This window comes from Lactuca serriola, chromosome 9 (genome assembly GCF_051521515.1).
Source record: "Lactuca serriola cultivar US96UC23 chromosome 9, Lser_US96UC23_V15, whole genome shotgun sequence".
Lineage (NCBI taxonomy): Eukaryota > Viridiplantae > Streptophyta > Magnoliopsida > Asterales > Asteraceae > Lactuca > Lactuca serriola.
The window spans coordinates 77,135,136-77,162,820 of record NC_136416.1 but is presented as its reverse complement, the minus strand read 5'-3'; the positions used below and the strand labels follow the sequence as shown (position 1 = coordinate 77,162,820).

The window sequence follows — 27,685 nt, the reverse complement described above, 5'->3', positions numbered from 1 at the left end:
TGACAATGTGTTATTTGAATCTCAAATCGGGTTTGGTGTAGCATTGAGAGCGACTATGGCAATTAGTCGTGCCATACTCACTAGCTTCACCTGGTCTCATTGTAACAAAAATAGGCTTCAAGGGAGGGCAAGAAGAGCATCCAAAACTAGATGAATAAACATAGTTCTTTTCAAACTGGTGTCAATCACTCTAACCATCATCTTCATATTGAACGATACAGGTGCTGAAGAAAAGATGCAAAGCCAAGCTCAATGATAAGATCTTGCAACAGATGTAGTGCAAGGTTAGGCAAGCTGGTCTTTTATTTTTAAGAAAATGATATTTGTCAGCTTCAAAGGAAGGAGATGGATGATCCTGAGACAAAAATATTAAAAGAGAAGAAACATACTATTGAACATTAGACATAGGAAAAGTAAGAAAAAACATGTATACTCCTTTGGTAAAAGCAAAAGTATAATTTTTTTTCTTGAATAAAACATCCCAAGACTTTGAAATTATTCAACTGAAACCGGTAAAGAAAAGAAAACATAAAGAAGCAATTGTTTATCAAACAAAAAGATCAATAAATATGTAAGCATTGCTCTTCCTGATGGCATTAAACATGATAGAGTTCCCTGAGTCCACAACATGTCCCTTCTCCTTGCTGAGAAAAACTTTATAGCCAGCAACACATAAATGATTGATTGAAATAAGATTGTTGTGAATACCTTTGACAAAAGACACTTTCTTTAACTCAAGTAATTTGCACTTGACATTGCCAAAACCTTTAATTTCTTCGTTTTTACTGTCTCCAAACATAAATGTAGGGCCATCTTTCTTCACATAATCATTCAGGAGAGACTTTAAATTTGTCATATATCACGAGCATCCATTGTCTAAGAGCCAAATATGCTCTTGATCCTACTGTACTAAGACATGAATTAGCACACACTGACCTATTTTGCAGTGGGCTCTTAGGAAGGAAAATATTATAACATTCAATTGGAAGACAATTTAGAGAATTTTCCTTTTTGATCAATTTATTATTTCGAACTATAATGTTGTTAATGCATTTTGTATTTTCATTAAATGTGCACTCACTTATCTTGGGTGAAGGGTCCCCACAACGATAGCATAACCTGATTCTAGTATTTTTTTTCTTTTAAAAAAAGGCTTCTAGTGAGTTGACTCCTACTCATTTAATTTAAAAACCCTTTCTTTTGTCCTAGAACTGGATATGCTACACTATGAAGAAACATTGTCAGTACATGCTGATGAATTGGAAGATTCATTAGTGTTTGAAGTATCTGAAAGACAGTCAGTGTGAATATCACAGTGCATTGAGGAAATTCACTAAGGATTTCATTCACTGAGTGAAATTCACCATCCGAAATGGGATGTTTTAGCAAGGCTTTGGTAGAGGGCAACACATATTCATTAGTTGGAGGTTGTTTTGATGGATCAAGATGGGACAAATGAGATTGACATTCAGTGTGTTCATTGAGTCAAGGAAAAAATGCTTGTCAATTAAACTTTGATTTATAAAGGAGGTACTGACAAATCTAGTTTTGAAGTCCTTTTCAAGATCACAGGCAATGTCAAAGTTTTGTTCAGATTCAATATGTTCGAGTATTTTCATAGCTTCATCAATATTACCACCAAGAATTTTCTCACACTGATCAGGGATTTGAGCGTTTATTATTTTGTTTAACTTGAAATGTGAATGTGCCCAATTGTGAACTATACAATGTAGCTTTTTGGCAAGTTCATCAGATATCAGATTTCAGTGTATGAATACATTGAAATTGTGTTTGCATTGAAACCTTAATCTTTTATTTAAGTGTGAGCTTTTCAGAGTTAGAATTTTCAAGATCAAGACGCAAATAATCAAACATATCGACTTTTTCATTAGAAAAGTAATTAAACATTTTCTTAACCTGATACATGGAATATGAGTCCCAGTCTTTCATCTTTGAGTCCCTGGCGGCTTGAGAAAAATCAGCGTCAAAAGTACTAGAACCTCCATTTGACTTCTCAATATGAGAATCATCGATGCGAGCCATTAGACACTTCCCTTTTGGATCCTCATCTTTCAAAGACTCTTCTTCATCAACCCATTCCTCAAATTTCTCCTGTTTAGCAACAAGTGCTTTTGGAAGAGAATTTTTTTTCTTCATATGAGTCAGCAGCTTCTTGTATATCACCTCATAACTTTCTAAGTCTTGTGATGCTTTCTTTTCTTTACACTCCCTAGCAAGATGATTAATGATTCCACAGTTGAAGCACTTTCCATCATCCTTTTTGTCAGCGACATTCTCTCTCACTGATAAACTGCTTCCTCAAGACTGAAACCTTTTAGGCCTACTCAACCTGCTTTCTTCATATCATTAGACAATGAGTGCAGTGCTAGCAATTAACTCATCCGAGAAAACATTATAAGGAGTTTCATCATAATATGATGTTTCAGAGTCACTGAAAAATTTCTCCTTTCTAGAGAAAAAGACAACAGAGTTTTGATTGTTGGAGTCCTTCATGATGTTTTTTCAAAGAACTTTGGTTCCTTCATAGTTGCGCAGATTTCCAAAGAGAGAGTTTAGATCCATGGTCTTTATCTTCTCTTTGTTCTTGAGAACATCAACGTGATGCTCCCAACTTTTGCCCAAGGAATCCAAGAATTTTAATACAGGCTAAGATGAGTGTTTAGTAGTGACCAATATGCGCATATCATTAACCAAGTAGTTAAACATGTTAAGGTTTGAGTCAGAGTCTCACCTTATTAAGCAAAGAAGTGCTCATATTTCTGGTTCAAGTTATTAATTTGAGTTGCTTAAACTTCTACAGTGCCTTCGTAGGCAACTATCAGCGTCTCCATCATTTCGTGTGCAAATCCACAGTTCTGAACAAGGTGATAAATTTGATAAGGAAGAGAATTTCCAATGGCAGCCCTTTCTTTTAAATATAGACTCATGAGTCTTTTGTCTTCTTCATCATATCTTGTCTTTGGTTTCGGATTTAATGCACCAGCAGGTGGATTATCGGCCATAGGTTGATACATGGGAATGTGTGGACCATTATTGACAATGTTGAGCATGACATAGTCCATAATTCCAAGAACAACCATGGCTTTTGTCTCCCACATAGAAAAGTTATTTTCATCAAACAATGGGATTTTATTTGCTGCTAAGAATTTTGGATAGTATTGAGATGAGGAAGACATGATATCTTGAATGTATCAGAAAACCTACTCTGATACCACTTGAATGCTTGCTAGATCGAATACAAACAAGAAAGAAATAAGAACAAGGATCATAAAGATTTTTTTACTAAGAAGTGATCGTCATTGAGAGAATCTACACAAAGCAGCGATTAGGGTTGCAATTAGCACAACCCGATTACACGCGCGCGCGCACACACACACACACACACACACACACACACACATATATATATATATATATATATATATATATATATATATATATATATAGTAACACTAGTAACAATCAATCCCGACATTTATCGGATTGATTCTAATATAAGTAAACAGACTGATCCTAATCACTGAGATTAAGGAATAGTTAACTGACAACTACTATTATTATAATTACAGAATACAAAGTAAATACACTATTACTATTGATTACACGCTGACACTGGAGAGGTTCACAAGCTGACGTTGGCGTTAGAGCTGACAGTTAGCGTGTATTTGACTCATCAGATTATAAGGTTCGACCTTACAAATGTCTCTAGCTTGGGCGTAAAGGCGCAATCTTCTTGTGTAGGAGTTCAAAAGTTTGATTCTCTTTGGGCCCAATTTCTTCCTTGGCACGTTTAGTTTTGTCATCAATATAAGACGTTGGTGTGGCAGCCACGTCAGCTCTACATCCATTCAGCGACATATATGTGGTTGACCTACTGTAGAAGGTAAAAATCAGCTGAAGGGCAAAAATCAACAAATTTTCCTAAATATTAGGCATTAACGCACCAAAAAATAGCATTAGGTATAACCGAACATTTTATGTGAATTTGGGGCTCTATAGCAATTACCCAAGGATATACTAACAATATATAATTATGAAGAGAATCCTGAGAACAGTAAAATATACAATGTCGGAAAGCTTCTCGATTAAACCCTTATTTCAGGTGTTACTACACATACACCACCGAAAAACTCACTTCTAATAAAAACTAAGAACACTTCAAACCCTCCATGCTACAACTCCAACACCTATGTCATTAACACTTAAAGCAACTACTTAAGAATTTAAAAGCTTGAAAGTTGAAAGTGTCATTAGTATTTACATCAGATTTAATCATAACAACTAAATATCCATTGTAACAAAAAAACATTGTATTTTTGTTTCTTATCAACGTTTGATAGACAATTCTATCCATAGAAAACACTCTCACTTAGTTTGTCCTCTTGTCGACATTTTGTTGTTTGCTCCCAAAAGAGGAGGCAAATGCATATATATATATATATATATATATATATATATATATATATATATATATATATATATATATATATATATATATATATATATATATAGGTAAAGGTTCAAATGAGAACCATAAAAAGTTAAGAACCATAAGAACCACTATTTTTACCTTATAACTTAAATCATATGATATATTTGATTAATATAATCTCACAAGAAAACTTTTATCTCACTTCTCTTTCATCTCTCTCTTACCTTCTACCGCTGCCGACCACCACCACCAATGCCGGCACCACCGCCGGCACCGTCGTCGTCGCCGGAATACAACAATCTTCAAATTCGGAGTTGCCGCCTTCAGATCTAAAGCATTTACCTTCAGATCTGGTGCATTCGCCTTCATATCTACAACCCCCGACTTTAGATCTGCCATCACCACCGAACGCCGCCTCCAGATGTGTAACATACACGTTCTGAAATTGTGTATTGTTATTATTAAAAGTGAATAAAATTGAGTGTTGAGTTCTAACAGCTAGTTTTTACTAGAAATGAAGTAAAACTATGTTTAGAATCACTCATAAAATGTTGGAAGTCTTATGAGATTCCAATTAATAGCCAAATCATGAAAATTTAGCGAAAATATAAAATTTGAAATAAGTAAAATTTTATTATTGAAAGTTGTAGATAATCTCGTTAGAGACATTTAGGCGAAAACCTCATCGAAATTCGAGTTATAACGAAGAAGTTATGACCAAACGAAGATCCGTGATAAATTCGGAAAATACCTTGTCGCGTAAAAATTTAGTTTTCGATAAACTAATTTTTAGCCTTAGTAATGTAAATGAAAGTTGTAGAACTCGTGAAAATAATCAACTTTCATATAAAGACCGTTTGAATCTGACTTCGTATGAGAAAGTTATGATTTTTCGAAGTTTCAGCTTAGCAGTAGACATCTAAAAACTCGAATTTTAGATCGAGTGATTTTTAGCCGACACAACCTAAACGAGAATTGAAGGTCTCGTCATTAGTAGTGCAACGGTAAAAAGTCTGACGAAAACGGACGTCGAATAAAGAAGTTATGAATTTTTAACGGATTTTCCTGTCCCGGTCTGTTAAAAATAATAATATTAAAATTAAAGTCAAAGTTAGCCGATGTAGTCTAAACGAAAGTTGTAGAGCATAATTTTGGCTTCGCGTGCATATAAAGAACATCAAAAACGGAGCTCGTATGCAAAAGTTATGGATTTTACAAGATTTGGCACATTTTTCATTTAATTTTCGTGTGAATAGTAAACGCCACGTCACCCTCGCTCAGAGTTGGCCACGTGTCCGAAGCTGCTGCGTGGCAATGCCTGAGAAGCGACGCGTGTCGCACTGATGTCCGGAAGGCCACGTGATCCTCGCATGCCACACGTGATCCGACCCTCATGTCATTCTCCCATTGGACCGAAGTTGGGTCCAATCCGAGGCTACCATCTGCGAGCCAGCTGTTCCGACCCTCGCACCCGAAGCCTCGCCCTGCTGCCAGCTGGTCCGAGCCTCGCAGCCACCTGCCTCCCTCGCATGCGAGCCATCTGGAGCCCCTCGCTGCTGCCGCGTGTTTCTCCTGGCTTCGGATCCGAGCTCCTCCTCCCCTATAAATACATGGGTTGCGAGACTTGCCGAGTAAAAATGGATTTTTGCCATTTTTCACCCCTCTTCCCATAATTTTATTATTTTGACTTTCCCCGAAGCCCCGGTATTATTTTTAAATCCCGGAATACACCCCGAAGTGCCCGGAGAGCCCGAAAAATTTATCTTTTCGGTTTTGAAGCTCTATCTTTTTAGAGTCCGGTTTTTAGCTAATTCTCCCGGTTTTCAACAAATAAAGCCATATTTGGAGACGATATGCTGCTCAAATTACTATTTTAACCCCCGATTATTTTAAGGTGAGTTCAATATATAGGAACAATTGTATGTTATGTGTTATATGTGCTATGTGCTTTTCAGTGTTATTATTCCGGGTTATTTTCCCGGGTTATTTTTATTCGCTATTTTTAATAGCAAAGTTATACCTTTGACCATGTGATCAGTAAAAAGACTTAGATTCACGGTGGTACTGGTATGTAGCCTCTGGCCATGTAGAACATGTCTCGTAAGAGAATCATTTCTATTCTATGGCATTGGCCGAAGGTTAGATAGGACTGGTATGTAGCCTCTGACCATGTAGAGCATGACTCCGTAAGAGAATGAACTCTATTCTATGGTATTGGCAAATGGTTAGACAGGGCTTTAAGCCTGAAATCTACCAAAATGTTAATCCGAAGTTTTATATCTTCTGTGCCGTTTGGGCCAAAATCTTTATTGATGCATATCAAGCATGGAAATTGTTATGTCTCATTGATCGTAAATCTTTGAATCAAATCTTGAGTTGATATTGAAAGCGTGACATATGATACGCATATGCTATTGTTGTTCTTGTTCCCTTTTGCTTCTGTCATATTGATATATATATATATATATATATATATATATATATATATATATATATATATATATATATATATAAGGCATAAGATTATATTGTATCTATTTATTGAATTCACTAAGCGTTATCGCTTATCCCTCTCAATGTTTAACAATTGCAGGTGATGAGTATCCAATTTAGTTTTATACTGCTGAAAGATTTAGAATAGTTAATACTATTTCTCTGTATTCTAATGTTCAAGTATGTATATGAATAATAGATTCCTGGGTAGATATGAAATGTAATAAAACTTAGTCGGTTTGTATCCAACCTTTTGTAATCACTTTATCAATATAAAATATTGTTTTATAAATATGCATGTAACATGTTTTGAGGAAGTAACTTAAGAATAATGTTGGAATAGTATGAAAGTTTGGGCCTTTCATAAATACAAAAGTTGGGGTCTTTCAAGATGTCTGACCACCTCTAGATAAATTCAGATCTGATGTAGATCTGAGAATTTGGTGTTATTATACAAATGTTTTGTTCCAGAACTCTTGAACTTATTTTTTTCTCTGAAATGTTCCATCACCGGCGAAAATGTTTGTCAAATTTGTACCAGAACTGTTATGTGTCACCTCTTTCCCATGTATAACTCATTTTCGTCTTTGTCTCTCTTATTTTTGGTCAAAACACCACCAAATCGACATCTGATCTGATGTTTTTGTCCATTTTCAGGTTAGATCTGGTGTGTGTATGGTGTTTACATTGATGGTGTTTACGAAAGGAAGTTCTGAAAAAAAAAGATGCACATAAGGTGTTTGATGAAATGCCTCAATGAAATTTGGTAAGTTATTAAGCTGTGAATTAAGTTGTGAATGCATATTTTTTGTATATTAAACTATGAAGTTTGTGTATTTAGCTGTGATATTTGTGTTTAAAATTGCGAATCGAATGCATTAAACTGTGAATTTGTTGTTTAAACTGTAAATTGACTATATTAAGCTGTGAGTTTTGTATATTTAATTATGAATTAATTGTATTAAACTGTGAATTGATTGTATTAAAATTTTTAGTTGAAAATATGCTTTTGAATGCATATTTTTTTGGGTATTAAACAGTGAATTTTCTGTATTTAACTATGAATTAAAAGTTTTAAGTTGATATTATGTTTTTCTACTTGCATTTGTTGTAGATCTCTATTATATTTTGGTTTTCTTTCTTTTTTTTTTGTTTTTTTTTATGTTAATGTGTGAATTTGATATTTTAATCTCTCATTTGTCATATAATTTTGTTAATCTTAGTTTTAACTGCTATTAACTTGTGAATGTATAATTTTTTTGAATTAAACTTTAAATTTATTATACTAGTTTGTGAATTTTATATATTAAATTGTGTATTAATTGTAATAAGTGTTTTAAGTTGATAATATGGACGTGAATACTACTTTTTGTGTATTAAAATGTGGATTTAGTCTACTAAGCTGTCATTTTTGTGTTTTAAACTGTGAATTGATTACATTAAGCTTTGAATTTTCTTTTTAAACTACGAATTGACTGTATTAAGCTGCGAATTTTCTGTTTGAACTGTAAATTGACTAGATTAAGTTGTGAATTATGTGTATGAAACTATGAAGTTATTTGTATTAAGCTATGAATTTTGTGTATAAACTTTGTATTGACTATATAAAGAGTGTTAAGCTGAAAATATGGTTATGGATGCATACTTTTTGTGTATTAAACTTTGAATTTTGTGTATTAAACTATGACTTTTGTGTTTTAAACTGTGAATTGACTGCATTAAACTGTATATTTTCTTCCTAGACTATGAATTGACTATATTAAACTGTAAATTTTATGTATTAAATTATGAGTTGATTGTATAAAGTTGTGAATGAACTGACATCAAGCTGTGATTATTTTATAAGTTTTTTTGTTTGCTTTTGAAATAATGTAAATTTTATTCACGACTTAATATATTAAATTCACAATTTAAAATATGAATGATTTATGTATAAATTTTTTTGTTAATTTTTTTCTGAATATATTTATTTGTTATGTTGTATAAGTATATAAGAATACATTAGTTTTAATAATAATTTTGCATTAAATTCAAAATGAGTGAAATAAATAGTTTTATTAGACTCTGAATGCAGTATTTATGTTATTAATGCATGACTTTGTTTACAGATCTAATTTAGAAAAAAATAATGGTAGCGATGCTGGTATAGGTGATTGGTGGCAGCGTGTGGTGGTGGTAATAGTAGGGTTTGAAATTTTGATTTCTTTAAGTTTGTGAATTTGTATAAAATGGTTTGTATTAAATTATGAATTTTGTGAATTAAATTACGAATGGACTGTATAAACTTGTAATTTATATAAGTTTTGTGTTCAAATATGAGAGCATATAAGAATGAAAATATTATACTGCAAAAATTATAATTTTGCCCTTTTTGTATCGAAAAAAGAGAAAAAAAAAAGATTTTCACATGTTTAACAAGAATATCATGTAAATATTTATTAACTAATGGGGTTCTTAGGTTCTTAATTTTTTATGGTTCTTATTTGAACCACTTCCTATATATATATATATATATATATATATATATATATATATATATATATATATATATATATATATATATATATATATATATATATATATATATATATATATATATATATATAATAGGCATGTTAAACTCATTTGAGAAAGATTGAGTTTCTGAAGCTAGCAAAGGAGATGTTGCTGACAATTTAGTAGGTTGTGTTAGCGGCGGTCGATGATGAGGGAAAGGTTGTCGACGATTTAGATATTAGGAGGGAAGATAAAAAGTATTAGGATAAATGGAAGTGTAAGGTGGATTTGGATGGAATGGGTGTGGTGGGTCGTTGGAGGTGTGGTGAGCCTTTTCTATTTTAAAAATATTAAAAACATGTATAAAATGTGAAAATAAAACCAAGGGGTTAATATAGTGTTTTCATATTTGAAGGTGATCAAATCCACTACCGAACAATGTCAAAACTACCAAACCAACAACTTTAAAACTCATTGGATGGTACCCAAAAAGAAATTAGCAAACCGAATGGACCATCAATTCGATCTTATTGTAATGAAAATAAAAATTGTCGTAAAAGAAAAATAAAAGCATAAATGATGATCGATTAGAAGTCAAGAAAGCACAATAGCTTTATATGAATATTGCCAATATTGGGATCTTGGCTAGAATCGTTTTAAGATTTATAAGATCGTGATTGTAAGATAAGATAAGATCAAAAAATCCTACCAAAATGAAATAATCGTTAAACTTGTTTATGATATCTTGTTTGTGCAATGTCCATTATAACTTGATGTTATTTAAAAATAAAAACTTTTTTCTAACTTTTTTATTACATATTATATAGACATTTATTTAAAAATAAAATCTTTTTTCTAACTCGTCCTAAGTATTTAAAAATATTTACATTCCCAGGACCAGTTCTGCTGTCTAATTCAAGAAGAGTGGATGAAATAGTGATGCTTTATGATAGTTTTGCGACATGCGATGGTTGATTTCAAGTTTACAAATGTTTAAGGATCGACTATATTCATAGACTCTAAAGAGTTTAGATCAGGATATTTTACATTCCTAGCTGAGATAATAAGACCCCAAAATATATATATATATATATATATATATATATATATATATATATATATATATATATATATATATATATATATATATATATATAGTTTCAGATAAATTTTAGTGTGTTGGACATGGTCTCACTTATATGATTTTAAAATCGTAAAAAAATTAAAAATGAAGACGGGGATCTTAATGACTATGGTTTACTATACTATTTGATTCGATTGTTCTGTTATATCATTACTTAAAGATAAAATTGCAAAAATGGTCCCTGTGGTATGCAAAATTTTGGGGTTTTGGTCCAAACCACGGGTTTTTTGGATTGGTGGTCCTTTTGAGCTAGTTTGCTTGTAATTTTGGTCCCTCGGCAAACTGAAAAGACTAAAATGCCCTTTCTGATATATTTTTTATATTTTTTCTATTCAATTTAAAGAAAAAAGAAAATAAATAACTAATTTGGGCCCACTTCTCTCTCTCTCTCTCTCTCTCTCTCTCTCTCTCTCTCTCTCCCAAACACCCCCTTTTGATGTTGTTGCTTCCCTTCTATGGGTGTGCCACCGGAACAGAAAGAAGAACGACGAGGGAGTTGTCGGAGCAACCTCCCTTACCACATCAGACGGGGGGATCTCCTCCTCCTCCACTCCGTTGCAAATCGCCACCATAAGACAAACTGCCACCACCTCTGCAGCTCCCTTCCTCCCCATTTTCTTTCCTGTTGATTAATTACCCGAAACACCCTACAATCACTTCGATTGCTACCCTACATCCACAGCCGACAACAAAAAAGGAATGAAGCATAGAAGAGCACCGGAGCAGCCTTATTGCCACCACCATCTTCAGCCCCTCACCACCACCGTTGCCCTGTTCAAGTCATCACCTTCGATTGTTCAACTAACCCACGAAGGTGAAGAACCCCCCTCTTTCATCGCTTGTGTTACAGGACAAAAACAACCCCTCTCACCAAATCGATCACCGTTTCTGCTACTCTGGAGTGTGTGTCATCTACAACACAGGAAGGAAAAGAGGATTGATCGGGAATCAAACCAATAGCGACTGTCGGTGGTCCTGAGGAGTTCAATCAAGCAATAAGGGTGAAAATCAAGACTTATTGTGGTTGTGTTTGGTCTGTCAGTCAAACGAAATGGAATGGGTCTTCGAAAGGGATCGCAAGCAACATCTTCTTTCTTTCTTCTTTTCTTGATTCGTTATGAAGCATGAAGGAGTCGATTTTTCTGGCGGTTCAAGCCTTCAATCAGGGTTGTGGGGGTTGAGAATGGTAGCAACAGCCGGAGAGGGTGCTTCTGGTGGTGTTTCTCGGCAGAAGGCGGAAGGGAAGGGGATATGGAGGTGGCGGCAGTGGGGAACCGGGAAAACATCACCGGTGATTCTAGTTCCTTGACAGGGGAAGGAGACGAACGGGTGATGGATCATAAGGAAGAGAGAGAGAGAGAGAGAGAGAGAGAGAGAGAGAGGTGGGTCCTTTTTTATTTTTTTAATTGTTAAAATAAATATTAAATTTTAAGAATAATGAAAGAAAAATGAAAAATAAATACCCCAAGGGTATTATAGTCATTTCAGTTTTCGGAAGGACCATTTTCACATACAAACCACTCCAAAAGGACTACGAAACCAAAAAAGTCACTGTTTGAACTAAAACCCCAAAATTTTGCATACCGACCATTTTTGCAATTTTGTCTTACTTAAAATGTAAATTATTACTTTAGTTGCAAAAAAACATGAGATCTACAGTATTGCCGTTTGATTCTGAGTTGAGCGGAGTTAACAAAGAGGACAACAGTACAAAATCAACACAATAGTCTCAAAGGTCAGGTGAACATAAAATACACAAATAAAGACATTATTTTGATACTTTTGACAACATTAATCTGTCGTGTAATGAACTAGCTATAATGATTCACATATAGCTACCATGATTCAACCAACTTCGAAAGTGCTACACGAGAAGACCCATCGTCCTCCATTGCCCTAGCAGCATCCAGTTTTCTCGCCATCGCCACCTCCCTAACAGCTTTCCCTTCCTCCGCCTCCATCAACTGTCTAACCCGCTTCTCCACCTCCGTCGCCGCCACCCTCCCGCCGTCGGACTCATCCATCGGAAGAGCCAACCCCATTTCCTCAACCAACACCACCTTATTAAACCTCTGCTCAGCATAAAGCGGCCATGCAACCATCGGAACACCAACACGTACTGCCTCCAACACCGAGTTCCACCCACAATGAGTCACAAACCCACCGACTGACTCGTGGCTCAGAACTGCCACTTGCGGCGCCCATTTCTTCACTACAAGTCCCCGATCTTTTGTACGATCCAAGAAACCCTGCGGCAGTAGCAAATCCAAGTCCGGCTCCGGCGGTGGCAGAAACCGGTCGGCTTGATTATGTGACGGTGGGCTTCGGACCACCCATAGAAACCGCTGCCCACTCATCTCCAACCCCGTAGCGATCTCCTTCAACTGATCAGCAGAAAACAAACCCAAACTCCCAAAACACAAATAAACAACACTTCGACTCGGTTGCAAATCGAGCCAATTCAAACACTCGTGTTGACTATCCTCACCGGGAGCCACCAGCGGTCCGACGCTGTACAGCGGCGGAGTAGGTAGATCCGGGACACACAATCCGTCGGTAATTGCTTTAATGGCTTTTGGTTCCAACGAGTCAAATGTGTTGCCGATGATCCCAGCTGACTTAGGGAAGTGCTCACAGAATTCAAGAAAGTCGGAATAATCAGTAGTTGTTCTATCGAGAAGCGGGCTTATCATCTCCGACGAGGGTATCGGTGGCAATCCCGGCGAGTGGATGGGTCTGTTCATATCTTTAAAGCTTTCATTGGTGGTTCTGTGAATCGTTGGAAAGTAAAGGAATTGCGCCAAGCAACATGCACCGGAAGTGAAGAAATAGTAAACAGGGATGTTGAGTTTATCGGCCAAAGACATCGCCGGCGTGCAAAAAAGGTCGATGATGAAGACGGTGACTTTAGAGGATTGAGAAATGGATTGTAAGGCGTTGTTGACGTTGGGGTTGCTAAGACGAATAAGGTCAAAGATGATGGCTTCCATGGAGGGGTAAAGTAAGGGGTCAAGAGGGATATCAGGGAGGTGGTGAAAAGCGATGGCGGGGTAGGTGGTAGAGATGCGGCGGACATAGGTGGCGGTGGTACCGGTGTTGAAGGAGGGGATGAGTGTGAGGACGACGATGGAGTAGGAAGGATAGTGTTTGAGGATAAGTTTTCCAAGCTCCACCATTGATATGAGATGGCCCATCCCTGGAGATGGATACAGAATGATTGTCCCCATTTCAGTGAAATGCGTTGTTAGAGAGAAAGTGTAAAAATTGTGAAACTTATAGTATACGACAATAAAATGGGAATGACGTAGAGCACTTGAATTCTTAATATAATAATTTTAGGGTTCCCTTTCATCTTTGACGATTTAGAAAAAAATAATAAACAGACAGTCATATCAAATATTGGTAGAAACGCGATATCAAATATTGGTAAAAAGGTGCTCAAAGCTACACAGCTATATGTTCGTTTGAAACGAAAGAAATACCGGTGGGACATCAACGTATGGATTGTTTAAAAAAAAAAAAAAAAAAAAAAAAAAAAAAAAAAAAAACTCAATTAGTTTTTTTCTTAGAGCTCATATTTTATATCTTTTATCGGAAAAAAAAAACAGAATATAAAAAAAATGGTTAATGTCATTATTCGGTAACAAACTTTTATGAATTGGTTTAAATGATCTTTTGGTTTTTTTTTCTTTCATTCTAGGGGCAGTGCATTTTGTCGGGTTTAAAATGGCATTTTCATAAATGTGAGTGGGTTTAAAATGTCACTTTCATAAATGTGAGTGGGTAATTGGTAACATGGCAGTCCAATTGAATTGACATACAGTCAACACAATAGGTTTATGTGATAGTTTGGTTAACACAATATGTTTACATGGAAATTTTGATCTTCTTCCATACCGGCCATGGTAATCCCTTGTACCTCTTGAATTCGATTGAAAAAAAAAAAAAAAAAGACGACATGTGTGGTCTACTAGCGCGAAAGAAAACCTAGTTTTGGGGTGTCCAGAATATCAGTTCGTACTCTGTAATTGATTATGTCAGTATGAAATGTATAGTGTCAGATTCGTGAATCTAGGATATACCTATCACCAAATAATGAAGAAGTGAATACTAAATAATGTTTCTCCGTAATGCCTTATTTCGGAGAAAATGATAATTTTCTAAATTTTATAAAAGTTGGTTATTATTAATAAATTATTCATTTATAAGGGTTGGTTCGTTGAATTTTCCTTACTAAAATTCCCTTTTAAGTCATAAATTACATAAAAAAAAAGACAAAATTGCAAAAATGGTTACTGTGGTATTCATTTTTTTAGGGTTTTAGTCCAAACTCCGATTTTTTTGAGTTAGTGGTTCTTTTGAGCTAGTTTCATTGTAGATTTGGTCCCTCCGTAAACTAAAATGACTTTAATACCCTTGGATATTTATTTTCTATTTCTAAATTCATTTTTTTTAAGTTTTAATAATTATTTTTTCATATTAATAATTAAAAAAATGAAAAGGCTCTCTCTCTCTCTCTCTCTCTCTCTCTCTCTCTCTCTCTCTCTCTCTCTCTCTCTCTCGTTTCCTAACTTGTTCAACATCAGATTATCGATCGAGGAAGTCGATATGGATCTCTGGACTTTTATTTATGAATCAGGCGCAAATTCTTCCTTTCCATAAAGATTGACATCATATGTGATGTTTGGGTCGGTTTGCTTGATAGTACGATTCATGACTTCGAAATCGAGGTTGGGGTGGTCGGATTTGGCAGGTAGATCGATGTTCCTCATCTTTTTCTAAGGTCTCCATTAGTTGGAAATTGGAGCAATAACAAGGTCTGATGGAAGCACAAACAAGTAGGAGATGTAAATACCCCTAAATCAAATGTCATCGAATCCCTCTCAGGTCCCATACCTTCGTCTTCACTAGAATTCGACACTAGTGTAACTAGGGTTTCATCGGCATACAATAATCTTTACATGCCACCATCACCGTCTCATACACTTTAATGATCGTTCTTCATCAGCCAGGCACCCATTTCAGCTCGAAAAAAAAAGTCAAAAGGAAAAATCGAGGTCTTGGTTCTTGTGTAATTCAACTGATCGATCTACATCAGCCAACAAACACCATATCGATATGCCATTTGCAACATCTAATAACTCATCTGCAACTCTAAGAAAAAAACATAAGGAAAAAAATAGAAGGGCACCACAGATATCCATTTCTCGTCAAGTCCATCTTCTTGGTTGCGTGAAAGATCCGTGATAGTTTAATTTGGGTTTTTTTGGTTTAAATTTTTTTTTTTTTTTTTGGAGACACGAACCTGATTTTAGATTTCTAAAAGATTTGTGATGCACATGATTTTGGATTGCTTGTTTGGTTTCAATTTAATTGTTTCTTGGAGATTGGAACCTAAAAGGGATCAAGGATTTCTTACTTGATTTTCAGTTTTTTTGTTTTGTGAAGAAGACGAGAGAGGCAGAGAGAGAGAGAGAGAGAGAGAGGGCGCACTTATTTTTTTAAATTTTTTTAAATAAATAAATGAATATAAGACTTTAGAAAAATGAAAGAAAAATAGAAAATAAATACCCCAAGGGCATTACAGTCATTTCAATATATCAAGGGACTAAATCCGCAATGAAACTAGCTCAAAAAGACCACGAACCAAAAAAAGTCGGGGTTTGGACTAAAACCCCAAAAAAAATGCATACCACAGGGACCATTTTTGCAATTTTGTCTAAAAAAAAGCATCTACAAGTTAATACTGTACAATTACAGGACATAATTACTTACAAAATGACAAATATACAATGAGGTTATTATACTCTTTTATTCAATTACTTACAAAATGACAAATATACAATAAGATATACATATCACACCAAAAATGTTGTCACCTCATAATCACATCAACCCCACTTTCTCATCGGTCATTACTTACCTAAGGGGTACTTACTATTCCAAATCACCAAATCAATACTTGTACGCATTGAAGGATTTGCATTGAAAAAACTTAATAAGGTTCCGTTCATTGTGATGCGTATACCTTACAACCTTAAAATTCAATTTGAATGACCATTATATATAAAAATTGTATAATAACCATCAATTTTTTTATTTTATATAACTGACATGCATATATGAGTTGGGGTAAGCATTCAGACCTCTGGATTAGGCCGGACTAGGAACCGGACATGGACCGGGACTCGGTAAGCCTCAATAGGTCAGGTCCAAGGTCCACCAATTTCTACCAAACCGGTTTGGTTCGGTCCAAATGTCCACCCCTACAATTGTAATTGATAAACTAGCTTTCAGTAGGGCTTCAACGAGTTACATCGTATGTACCTAAAGTTGTACCGCTCAAACGGGTACAAGAACTGGCAAAACCTAAACATGTGCCTGGTGCACATCAACAGGTCAAGTCAAAGGTCCATCAATTTTTGCGAAATCGGTTTGGTCCAAGAATCGGTCAACAGGTCAAGTCAAGGACCACCAATTTCTGTGAAATCGGTCTGGTCCAAGAGTTGGTCCAGTCCAAATGATTACCCTTACATATGAGTGATATATATATATATATATATATATATATATATATATATATATATATATATATATATATATATGTGTGTATGTATGTATGTATGCGTGTGTGTGTTTATTTTGAGACCATGAGTTTTTTGTAAAACATTAGGACCAAATCCTAATAACTCATTTTGGAGATTAAAAAATAAAAATAAAAATCTAAAATGCAAAATAAACGAAAATTTTCGAAAAAATAAATTAAATATTATTTTCATCATTTTTTTATCCAAAAAGTAAATAAATAAATCATAAATTACCGTTTTGTGTGTGTGTGTGGGTATATATATATATATATATATATATATATATATATATATATATATATATATATATGTGTGTGTGTGTGTGTGTGTGTGTGTGAAATATTCTAACAAGTTCATCATAGTTTTGTCAAGATGCATCATTGTTCCAAGGCTTGCACTTGACGTCAAGCTTTAACAAAATGTCGTATTGAGTCATATATACATATATAAAAATGAATAATAGTAGAAAATACATATAAAATATTATTTATTTATAAAATTGTTGCCTTAAGTCATGCCTTAAAACCGACATGACTCGTCACGGCTAGTAAAAAGCTTGAGGCTTGATATTGTTGTCAAAGTCACGTCTTATGTTATTTAGAACCTTAAGTAGAATATATTTACATACTAGGTGTGAGACCCATGTATTACATGAGTTTATTTAAAAAAAATTAAATATGAAATTTTAACAATTTGAAAAGTTCGAATTTATAAGAACAATGAGAAAATTTTTGAATTATAAAAATTAAGGAAGTTTTAATGTATTGAATACATTACATATAAAAACTCTTTCTAATAAATACCTTACATATATATTACCTTACATATTAAATGTGAAATTTTAATTTAATAAAATGAAAAATATAATAAAATGACAAGTGTAAAATATAAAATTTAAAAAATCTAGAAAATGACATGTGTCCAAATAAATGAGAAGATGACATGTGGCAAAAAAAACATTCATTTATTATAGTAAATTCTAACAATTCTAGTAGATTATTAGAATATTCTAACAATTTTAGTAAAATATTAGAATATTATGACAATTTTATTTGAATATTTATAATGTAACATGTAGTAGAATATTAGAATATTTTTAAAATTCTAAAAAAAATCAAATAATTTAAAATAACTATATTTTTTTAATTAAAAAGGTGACACAAACACTAATATTTAACAATTTTTTTCTAAACTTTTTAAATAAATTGCATTTTAATTTTTTTTTAGTAGGCATCTCACAAAATCTCATGGTTTTATTTGAATATTTAGGGTTTCTTCAAATATAAGGGATAGTGGTTTAAGAATGTGGATATGGGAGATGGGATGTATCTCCACATGAGGGGAAGAATGAATTCATTGGAATATTGATGGTTGAGGTATGAATAAAGAAATTGACATGTTTTATTTGTTGATTGGATCTCTAATATGTAATCCTAATATGTATTTTTTAATTATCTTATATATATATATATATATATATATATATATATATATATATATATATATATATATATATATATATTCAGGTTCATTTGAGACCATTCTAATTTTGTGAGACCGTGAGACCAAATCTAAAAATAATTTTAAAATGCAAAATAAATGAAAAAATCAAAAAATTCTTTTTTTAAATATTATTTTCAGAACTTGAATTAACTAAAAAAAATTAAAAAATAAAATAAAAAAATGCGTCTCACGGTCTCACAAAATTAGGCCGTCTCACATATATATATATATATATATATATATATATATATATATATATATATATATATATATATATATATATATATATATATATAAACGTTGATCTAGACATATCGAATTTACATGTAATTCAAATAAATATTTATATCCAAAAATCTTACTAAATTTACTAATTCATACACAAATGAATTCATAGTGATTCACAAATAAATTTATTAAAATTCACGTTTGAATGATCAATAATTATTGCAAAAATTAGGTACAATAATCATCTTAACATGAATTAATTTGTATGAAAAAGATACGGTTTTTACACGTATACGTTTGAACTCATAATTGATAATCCTATGGTCCATTTGGTACTGGTTGTCTTCGTCATCGTGATGTAGAGTGTGTGAAAATGCCTCTATGGTACTCAATTCTTTCTTCACGCCATGAATCTCTGTTCATGACTTTTTTTTCCCCCGTTTTATCATAAAGATTCATAAATAGACATGAATTCGTATATGTAGATTAGTCTTGATCTATAAGGAGACCACCACCGAATACTTCGAATTCCATCACTTGTTCAAGGTTATTAACATCCTTTAATCATTAGATATATCATCTGTCGGTTTTTTTTTAACAGATAAATTTTATAAAACTAAAAAGATGCTAATATATAAATACATCATACAAATAAAATAGGGAGGGTGAGGTTTTGTAATTACAAGAAAAACATTTGATCAATTTTATTTCGTTGAATTTATTCAGAGTTTTGAAACTTTATTTTATTGTAATCACTATGTTTTCATTTTAAACATTATCCCATTACGTTCACTTGATACATCATGACATTTAGGTGTCCTATTTTCAGTTATAGCAACCTACTTTTCAATATATAGAATTCTTACTTAATGTTTAGTATCACCTTATTAATGAATTAAAAATACTATTTTCTCAAGGCGACTTCATAATCCATAATCCATAATCCATAACGAAATTTTAATATAAATACAAACATTGGTAACTACTTAATAATCTTCCCATTTCTTATTTCTATATCATATATTCCAACAATTTTTACCACTAATTTGTTCATAATCATCCAACTTATCAACATATAAGGTTACATTTCTTTTCCCTACTTTTATCCAATATTAATGCTTACTTTTCTGTTCCCCTGATATAAAACTTTAATTAGATGAGAATTAATGGTTTGCAACTTATAGACATTACATTTTAATCAAGAATGAACTGTAAATAATACAAATCCATATTTTATGAAAACATTTATTTATTTATTTATACAAGATAGAATATGTTTCATGGTGTTTAGGAAGAATCTCACAAATCAATATTAGAAAATTCTATGAATATGTTTTTCAATTATTTCCTTGTAGCTATTTCTTTTATTTTCTCACACTAAATGACCATTTTACCCTTACATTCCAAAAAACAAATTTCACAATATTCATCAATTGTAATATGAGAGGACTAAAAAGGGAAAAAGTAAGTGTCTTAATGCATAAAGCCATGCTTTTTGGCTTAACCCATTAAGTCATTCTATCCAAATTAAGTATTAAGCCATTAAATCAAATAGAAACAGCCCCTACAGAAAACATAGTGGACACCACCAGCCAAATCTGTGTTTATTAGCCTCCAAACACTTAGTTATTCAGACAAAACATGAACAATAATTCTGAAAATAGCAAAGATTTCAGCTTTCTATAAATAGAAACAAACCCGGAAAGAAAGAAGCATGATTTGTTGCTCATTGGGAACTTGCAGGGATTGCTGACTCATCTTTTTTAGCAGGAGGCTCCAATTTTCCAGTCATGATAGCATCCAGAGTCTTGTAAAACTCCTCAGGAAGTGGACCAGGTCGGTGTAGTGGAACATGCTTAGGGACAGGAGCGTCATTTTCAACTACTTCACATTCGTAGTCATCGGGTACACCCCATGGGTCCCACTCTGCAATTTGGTACCAAAAGATGTCAATGCATTTTGGTTCTTTATTACAAAATTGTAATTGTAGGAAATGAAGATATAAGATTACTCGAGCTAAAAACCAGGAAGCCAATGATTTGAAATGAAGTTCTGTTGGAATTGTTGCCAAAAAAGTTGATAGAAACAGTAAGCAGTGTAAAATCATGTGCATTAGTTTCACAACAGGAGAATTGTTGGTATTGTTTTCATGTGTTGTGTTCTAAATGTCATTTTGGAACTTGTAGGAATATATTCAGATATTCACTGCATTGAATTAGTAAGTGGAGTGTGGAGAAGAGATTAGTAATAAATAAACTTTAGGTGATGAGAATTAGAATTACAATTATGAGAGAAATAGATCAATATGTAGCAGAAAAAAGAGAGAAATTTTACAAGTCAAACCAAGAACACCATGAATTTTACATGATTCAATCAGGAAAGCTAACATAGATGCTGTGGCCTAGGGCCAGAATTGAAGAAACATCAGTTGAAGATTTGAACTAACTATTCACCAATTCAAGTCCAACTACAAAACACTAACTAAATTCGTATAACCTGTGAAATGAAATGTATGTACCCACAAAAGCCATCAGTAACAGTAGATCAAACAAAATACCTAATTCATCTCTATGATTTGACTAATACTCATCGTCAATTTATCATTGATCGAATTGAAGGATTTGTTTAAAAGAGAGGGAGAGAGGGAATTGGTACCGATCATTTTGTCAATGAGTTTGAGCTCATCCTGAGCTTCTTCAATGAGTTCCTCAACTTGACCACAACCAAGTCGCTTCTCAATGACTTCCCAATCTTCTTCCTCTTGGCATACCTTCAATCGGTGGCGCGTGAAGCTCTCAACGGCCTTCCGATAGCCTTCGTCCTCAGGTACACGCTGGATCTCGTTTAGGGTTTTGTTGTAAAGACCAATTAGCACGTCCCTTGCATTAGGAACCACCTCGAGACCGACGATCCCCGTTGTTTCCTTCACCCTGGCCATCATCATCAATGACGATGGCCGAGCAAACCTCCGCAGAAACATCTTTCTCTCTCACTTTCTATGGATCTCTCTCCCACCCTGTTTGGTGCTCGGATACTGGAAGCGATGAGCGATTTTGTGCTGTGTAGAAATTAGAATTGCAGATTACCGTTTACGAAATGGATCATACCCGTCGGCCCATTTATATGATGGTTTATGGCTTTATGCTATTTACACGAAAATTACTCCACAATATTTTTTTTATAATAACATTTATTTTAGAATAATAATAATAATAATAATAACAAATTTGAGGATAAATAGCCAAATAGGTCATCCTATGTAACAATAATCTTTTGGAATTGTTTACTTAATAATAATAATAATAATAATAATAATAATAGATAAATCAATATTTTTTTGTAAATTGACATATACATTGTTGGTCATTAAAAAGCAAGGTTACGATCCATATAGGTTTTTAGGGTTAAACATTACTAAGATGGTAGATTGATTTCAATACATGATAACACTTTCAAATAAATTCCGAGTATTGTCAAATAAGTTAGAAGAAAAACTAATCAAAAAATCGTTTATTTGTTTTAACAATAAGCTTTTATTTAATTTAATCCAAAAAACTTAAAACTGTTTATTATTGATACCAAACAATGCTCACTAGTAAGCACTTTAAATAAGTAATCTCAAACCCCTTGAGAATGTCTTACGCCAATTATACCATTTAGTTTTTAACAATACATACTTTTTTATATATCCATAGTAATTACACATTTATATTTAATTATCCATAATGACAACATAATTTTTTCACAATTATTATCATAAGTAACGTGAAATTTGTAAATGTATTTGATTAGTCAAGTATAATTCAAAAACCTATATTTCTCTACAACATTACCTAGTAATATTATTTCTTTTTGATGCCTTAAAGATCTTGATTTTGACTCTCGATAGTCAACCAACCACATCAAAACCACACCATGCTCGACTATTATTAATCTAACCAATAATTTAAGAAATCCCATCTTACAACACAACAATCATTATCATAATATACATTTACAAATCAACTAATTACCAAATTATCCAATTCCTACTCTAATCACATGTTTGGCAAAACGAGCTTTTAGTAACTTTTAAACTTTTATGTTTTATGTAATTTTACACCTAAAATCTCAACGTTGCTTTTGCAAAAACAAAAGTTACAGCTTCCAGCTGACAGCTAATTTTGCCAAACACACCCTGAAAAAAAAACTTAGCTTCTGGCGGATCGAGGGCGGACCCATCTAGCCGAACTAGCTTTCGACAAACCCGAATAATAATCACCCACATTCGCCACAAAAAGCGGGTCCCTTTCATTATCATATTTACTTTCACTAAACCCATTGTTCCCATCATCTGTGTTTTCCAATTCTTTTGTTAAATCATCCATTGTTTTTTTCAAAGTCGCCTTGCTCATGGGCCCCGCCTCACCTGTTGCAACACCAACCATCGTGATTTTTGGAAGAAAAGGATTCGGGTGCGCTTCTTCTTTCACACTGGTAGACAACAAAAGGACAAAATGAGGGTAAATTTGTAATTTTGTAAACGTATCATTGGAGGAACCATATAAGCAACAAAATGAAACCACAATGATAAATTTGACTGAACTTGTCGTTTTGGGTATACTACAGGGACTAAAATTGTAATTTAGTATTTTGGGTGTCACCTTTTGTCTGAAAGGTTATGATCATGATCCTGAAGTGGTTTTAACCATGGATTAGTGAACCAATCTCCAAAGGGGGAATGGAATCCTGTTTTAAGCTGGAGTTGTTTGTTGTCGGAATCGGAATCGGAATCAGGAATTCCATCATGAGGTAACATGGATGCCCTTTGAAAAGAAGCTGCACTCCTGCAACAATATAAACATATTGTGTCATGTCAATAATAAGACAAAAGTCGCAACTTTTTATCCGATAAGCAAAAAGACGTAAATACCCTCGTTACCTTTTCTCAAATGAGTCAACCACATACGGGAACTTGGGTTGAATTCCAGTGGCTTTTCTCAACCACCTATTTCCAAGAATCACTTTATCCACTGTATACAAAAGCTGTATCTCTGCAGCTTTTGTAATAACACTTAATGGTATAGAAGGAGCACCAATTTCATCCAAAACCTCCTGAACCTGTATGTGTCATCAAATTACCAAATTACCCGTAAACCGTTTAAATTTATTCATCTTTTTTTTTTCATTAAAATTTATACCTCAGGGGGTTCCCACACGTTGTCTGTATTGTCTTCAAGCAAATCTGAGCCCATACTGTCATCAATAATATCGCGACGCCTTTGTAAATGTCGTGTCTGAATTAAGGAATGGAAATGTTGGTCAACGGAATCTTCTAGAATGTCATCTAGCATGCTTTTATTGAAGAAATATGGAGTATACCTAATAAGATGGAAATGGAAGGAAGATATTTTGAGATGAATAAGAAACTATTACTATGTCATGAATGATTTTTATTGAATAAAGAACATAAATAATTAGATAGTAATTACCACTTAATTCCATCAGATGTGGCTATTGCAATGTCTAAGTTTTGTGCAGTGAAAACTGGAACTCCTTCGAATTTCTTTTTCTTTCGTCTGTTCTTAAGAAGTTTGTTTGCTTCCTTGACCTGCATAAAGATCATACTACTTTGAGAAAATTACAAAAACGGTCCCTGGGTATCGTTGTTTTTTGCATTTTTGGTCCTAAAAAGTTTTTTCTTACGATTTTGGTCCTGGTTTTGATATTTCTTAACTATAAAGGTTCTTGTTCGAGTAAACTACTTTTTTGGTCCCTGAGTATAGCTGATTTTTTTCAATTTTGGTCCTTATTTGAGGTTTTTGTTCCCTATTCCGAGTAAATAAGTAAATAACTATATATTTGGGACCAAAATTGCAAAAATCAGCTATACTCCAGGGACCAAAAATGATCATTTTACTTGGAACATGACCAAAAACATTATAAGTACCTCAGATAAAGACAAAAATAGCACCAAAATTATAAAAAATCAACTATACTCAGGGACCAAAAATGTAATTCACTCTTCTTATTCTAATGTTTCTTAAAGATATTGGTGTTTGTGACTTTGTTCTTTGTTCCAAGTAGAACAGCTATATGACCCTTTATCTGATTTTTTAAATAGATATTTGTTATATTTTAACTATGGAATATTATAATAATGACTTAAAACAGACCAAACCATAAGGTTCCTTCAAAATCAAAATAAAGAGCACATACTTTACAAAAACCTCAAAAAACGATAAAAAATGCAGTAGAAAACATATAAAGACTACTATTGCAACCAAAAAAAAAAAGGTAACATTTAGGGACCATTTATTATAATTTACTGGATTATCTTATGACATCATGACTTCAAAAATAAAATCTGAGTTGTCTAACCTGTCTCTCATTTGGAATGAACTGGAACAAGTGAGGTTTTTCCTGTAAATAATTAAAAGGATTTACATAAAACCGATGAATAATAATGTTGTAAAGAAAATGAATTATAAAGATTGATAATTGATTGAATTATACCTTAAAATGTTCATATGCTAGATCAAGGCGACAGGCTCCAACAACCCCACTGGGAATACTTAGTCGTTTGACATATGAAACTGAAAGAAAAGGTAATAAAAATGCAATTATTATCCATTGTGTAAGAAGTATTTTGGGGGTGTTTAATGAATATAAATATGAAGTTAAGGGAGCTGAACAGATAAAAAAAATACTATCTTTAAGCAAAATCTTGAAAAGAAGTTGTAGAGTAGTACCTGCATCTCCTAGATCGATAAAGAATTGGAAAACAGGGCCATTTCTTTCACTCTTTATAACTGCTTGAAACATCTTTTTAAGCCATTGTGGTGTTCTGTGAGTGGAAAGAAACACCTAGAAATATGTGATATATAATGGGGAGAGAAGAAACCAGACAACAAAATTTTAAGAGAATAGATCCAACATTCTTGTATCATGCATATGCTAATGCTATTTTATTTATTTCATGTGGTATAGGATCATTAAATCATTCAAAACACATGTCTTGTTGTTTAGAAAGTACTAGCAAATAACTATCATCCAAAGTCCTAAAGATTTTCAAAGCATACTTTATTCTCACAGAACCCTAAATGTTATGTGGTAACAAGAATTTTCCTATTGTGAAATCAATGTATATGATTATGCAAAATACACTGTTCCTATCAGCACTTTTGGTAATAATCCCAACAGAATAGCATTAGCTAGATGCATCACCTAAAAAGGCTAGGTAAACAATGTTCAATGGCAGATCAAATTCAAATTCCCTACTAACAGAAGCTAAAATTTAACGTTGCGCAATTGTTTGAGTTTAAGATTATGTATAAAAAATAGGATACACCAACTCATATTAACTTTTGGAGAATAGGGAAGGAGGGAGGTTAATACCTTTTGGAGATAAAGGGGATATCAAACTGGGTAGAAACAGCCATGAGACCCGTTCCCGAAAGGTCACACATACTAAAAACCTGACCTACAAACGCCGGTCCACCGCCATTTCCTGTCGAATTCAAATTAGAAATCCTCACAGTCGATGGAAACCCTGAGCTGGTCGACTCCGACGACATACTCCTGGCTGATGAAGATGAGGCGGAGGGACTCGTAGAAGAAGAAAAGGAATCCAGATCAGTCGGAGAAGAATCAGATAACGATATAGATGGTAGGGAGAGCGGAAAGGGGAGCAATATGTTGGGTGAAGAAGAAACGGAGTTTATTAAATTCGGAGTTTTAGGGATGAAGATAGATGAGATATTTGTGGCGGTGGACTTGATAAAATGAGAGATGTTGTTTACGCAGTGGTTGTGGCGGGGAAGACGACGGTGTTCGGTTGCAGAGCCCATTGGTTTTCTTCGTTATCGCCGGCGTGCGAGCGATGTGAATGAGATTACGTTGAACATTTTATCTTCATTTCCGATTTCCGACAAAAGAAAAAGAAAATCAGCTTGGGCCTATGGGCTCTTTTGAAGCCCGCTATTAGAGATTATATTGGACCATCGAGTATCATTACTAATTAGACCTGCACATTTGTGGTTCGGATCGGTTTCGAAACAGTCCGGTTTTTTTGCAGTCGGTTCGGTCTCTGTCCGGTCTTTTCTCAAACTGGTCCCTTTCGGTCTCGGTTTTTTTATCTGGTTTCACGGTCTTTCCGTTCGTCCTTTTTGGGTTCGGTATGAGACCGGTCCTTTTGTGCAAGTCTATTACTAATACTAGGGGTGTAAGTGAGTCGAGCTGCTCGTGAACTATTCGGGATCGACTCGTTAAAAGCTCGACCCGAGATCGAATTAAACGAGCCTGAGGCAAACTCGAGCCTAAATATGTGGCTCGTGTATTAAACGAGCTCGAACCGAGCTTCAATTAGTGGGCTCGCGAGCTTAAATGAGCATATATATATATATATATATATATATATAGAGAGAGAGAGAGAGAGACTCATATTAAGCTCGTTTAGGTTCACAAGCCCACTAAATTGTCCACAAGCTGAGCTCGAGCTTCATTTTAAGGATTTAATCGAGCTCGGGCTCACTTAATATTAAATGAGCTAAGCACGAGCTTGGTCAGGCTCGGGCTCGGCTCGGATCTTTTACACCGTTAACTAATACTATGGACACTTGACCCGTTTTTCTATTATGGTCTAGAACTTGCGCAAAACGGGCTTCAAGAGAACCAATATGTATGTTGCAACCGAGTTCGACCAAGTTATATGGTTGTTTTTAAAAAGGGACCGGCTCATATCAAACAATAAGTTGGGTCCTTTCAAGAAAACTAAAATTTCTAGAACTATATGTATATAGG

At 33.8% G+C, this 27,685-nt stretch overlaps 2 protein-coding genes and 1 pseudogene across 4 annotated transcripts; all 3 read right to left on the bottom strand.

Annotated features, from left to right (window-relative positions):
• Positions 1-12,310: 12,310 nt before the first annotated feature.
• On the bottom strand, positions 12,311-13,906 carry LOC145072293 (UDP-glycosyltransferase 88B1 pseudogene; annotated as a pseudogene). Its single transcript, XR_013690966.1, has one exon. The product of XR_013690966.1 is annotated as a UDP-glycosyltransferase 88B1 pseudogene (transcript).
• Positions 13,907-20,431: 6,525 nt separating this feature from the next.
• On the bottom strand, positions 20,432-21,999 carry LOC145073345 (putative NADH dehydrogenase [ubiquinone] 1 alpha subcomplex subunit 5, mitochondrial). The gene is made up of 2 exons (XM_079019897.1): positions 21,560-21,999; positions 20,432-20,830 (listed from the first exon to the last, which is right to left on the bottom strand). Exons 1-2 carry the CDS (start codon positions 21,882-21,884, stop codon positions 20,631-20,633), a joined length of 525 nt encoding a protein of 174 aa, XP_078876023.1. The 5' UTR covers positions 21,885-21,999; the 3' UTR covers positions 20,432-20,630.
• Positions 22,000-22,830: 831 nt separating this feature from the next.
• On the bottom strand, positions 22,831-26,795 carry LOC145074122 (Tic22-like family protein). 2 transcript variants are annotated; one of them, XM_079020540.1, is made up of 9 exons: positions 26,282-26,795; positions 25,636-25,730; positions 25,400-25,479; positions 25,265-25,306; positions 24,376-24,494; positions 24,085-24,265; positions 23,826-24,004; positions 23,548-23,730; positions 22,831-23,377 (listed from the first exon to the last, which is right to left on the bottom strand). In XM_079020540.1, exons 1-9 carry the CDS (start codon positions 26,731-26,733, stop codon positions 23,095-23,097), a joined length of 1,614 nt encoding a protein of 537 aa, XP_078876666.1. In that variant the 5' UTR covers positions 26,734-26,795; the 3' UTR covers positions 22,831-23,094. The 2 variants fall into 2 exon arrangements, with proteins under 2 accessions (XP_078876666.1, XP_078876667.1); XM_079020541.1 differs by having other exon boundaries at positions 25,636-25,750; positions 26,282-26,419.
• Positions 26,796-27,685: the final 890 nt, after the last annotated feature.

Bases quoted from the DNA above. Each gene is read 5' to 3' on its own strand.
- LOC145073345 (XM_079019897.1), bottom strand. From the start codon at position 21,884: ATGTTTCTGCGGAGGTTTGCTCGGCCATCGTCATTGATGATGATGGCC. The intron at 20,831-21,559 runs GTACCAATTCCC...ACCAAATTGCAG, and splicing joins ACTCATTGACAAAATGATCG to AGTGGGACCCATGGGGTGTA.
- LOC145074122 (XM_079020540.1), bottom strand. From the start codon at position 26,733: ATGGGCTCTGCAACCGAACACCGTCGTCTTCCCCGCCACAACCACTGC. The intron at 23,731-23,825 runs GTAACGAGGGTA...ATATTGTTGCAG, and splicing joins GTTGACTCATTTGAGAAAAG to GAGTGCAGCTTCTTTTCAAA. The intron at 23,378-23,547 runs GTGACACCCAAA...GTTGTCTACCAG, and splicing joins CATAACCTTTCAGACAAAAG to TGTGAAAGAAGAAGCGCACC.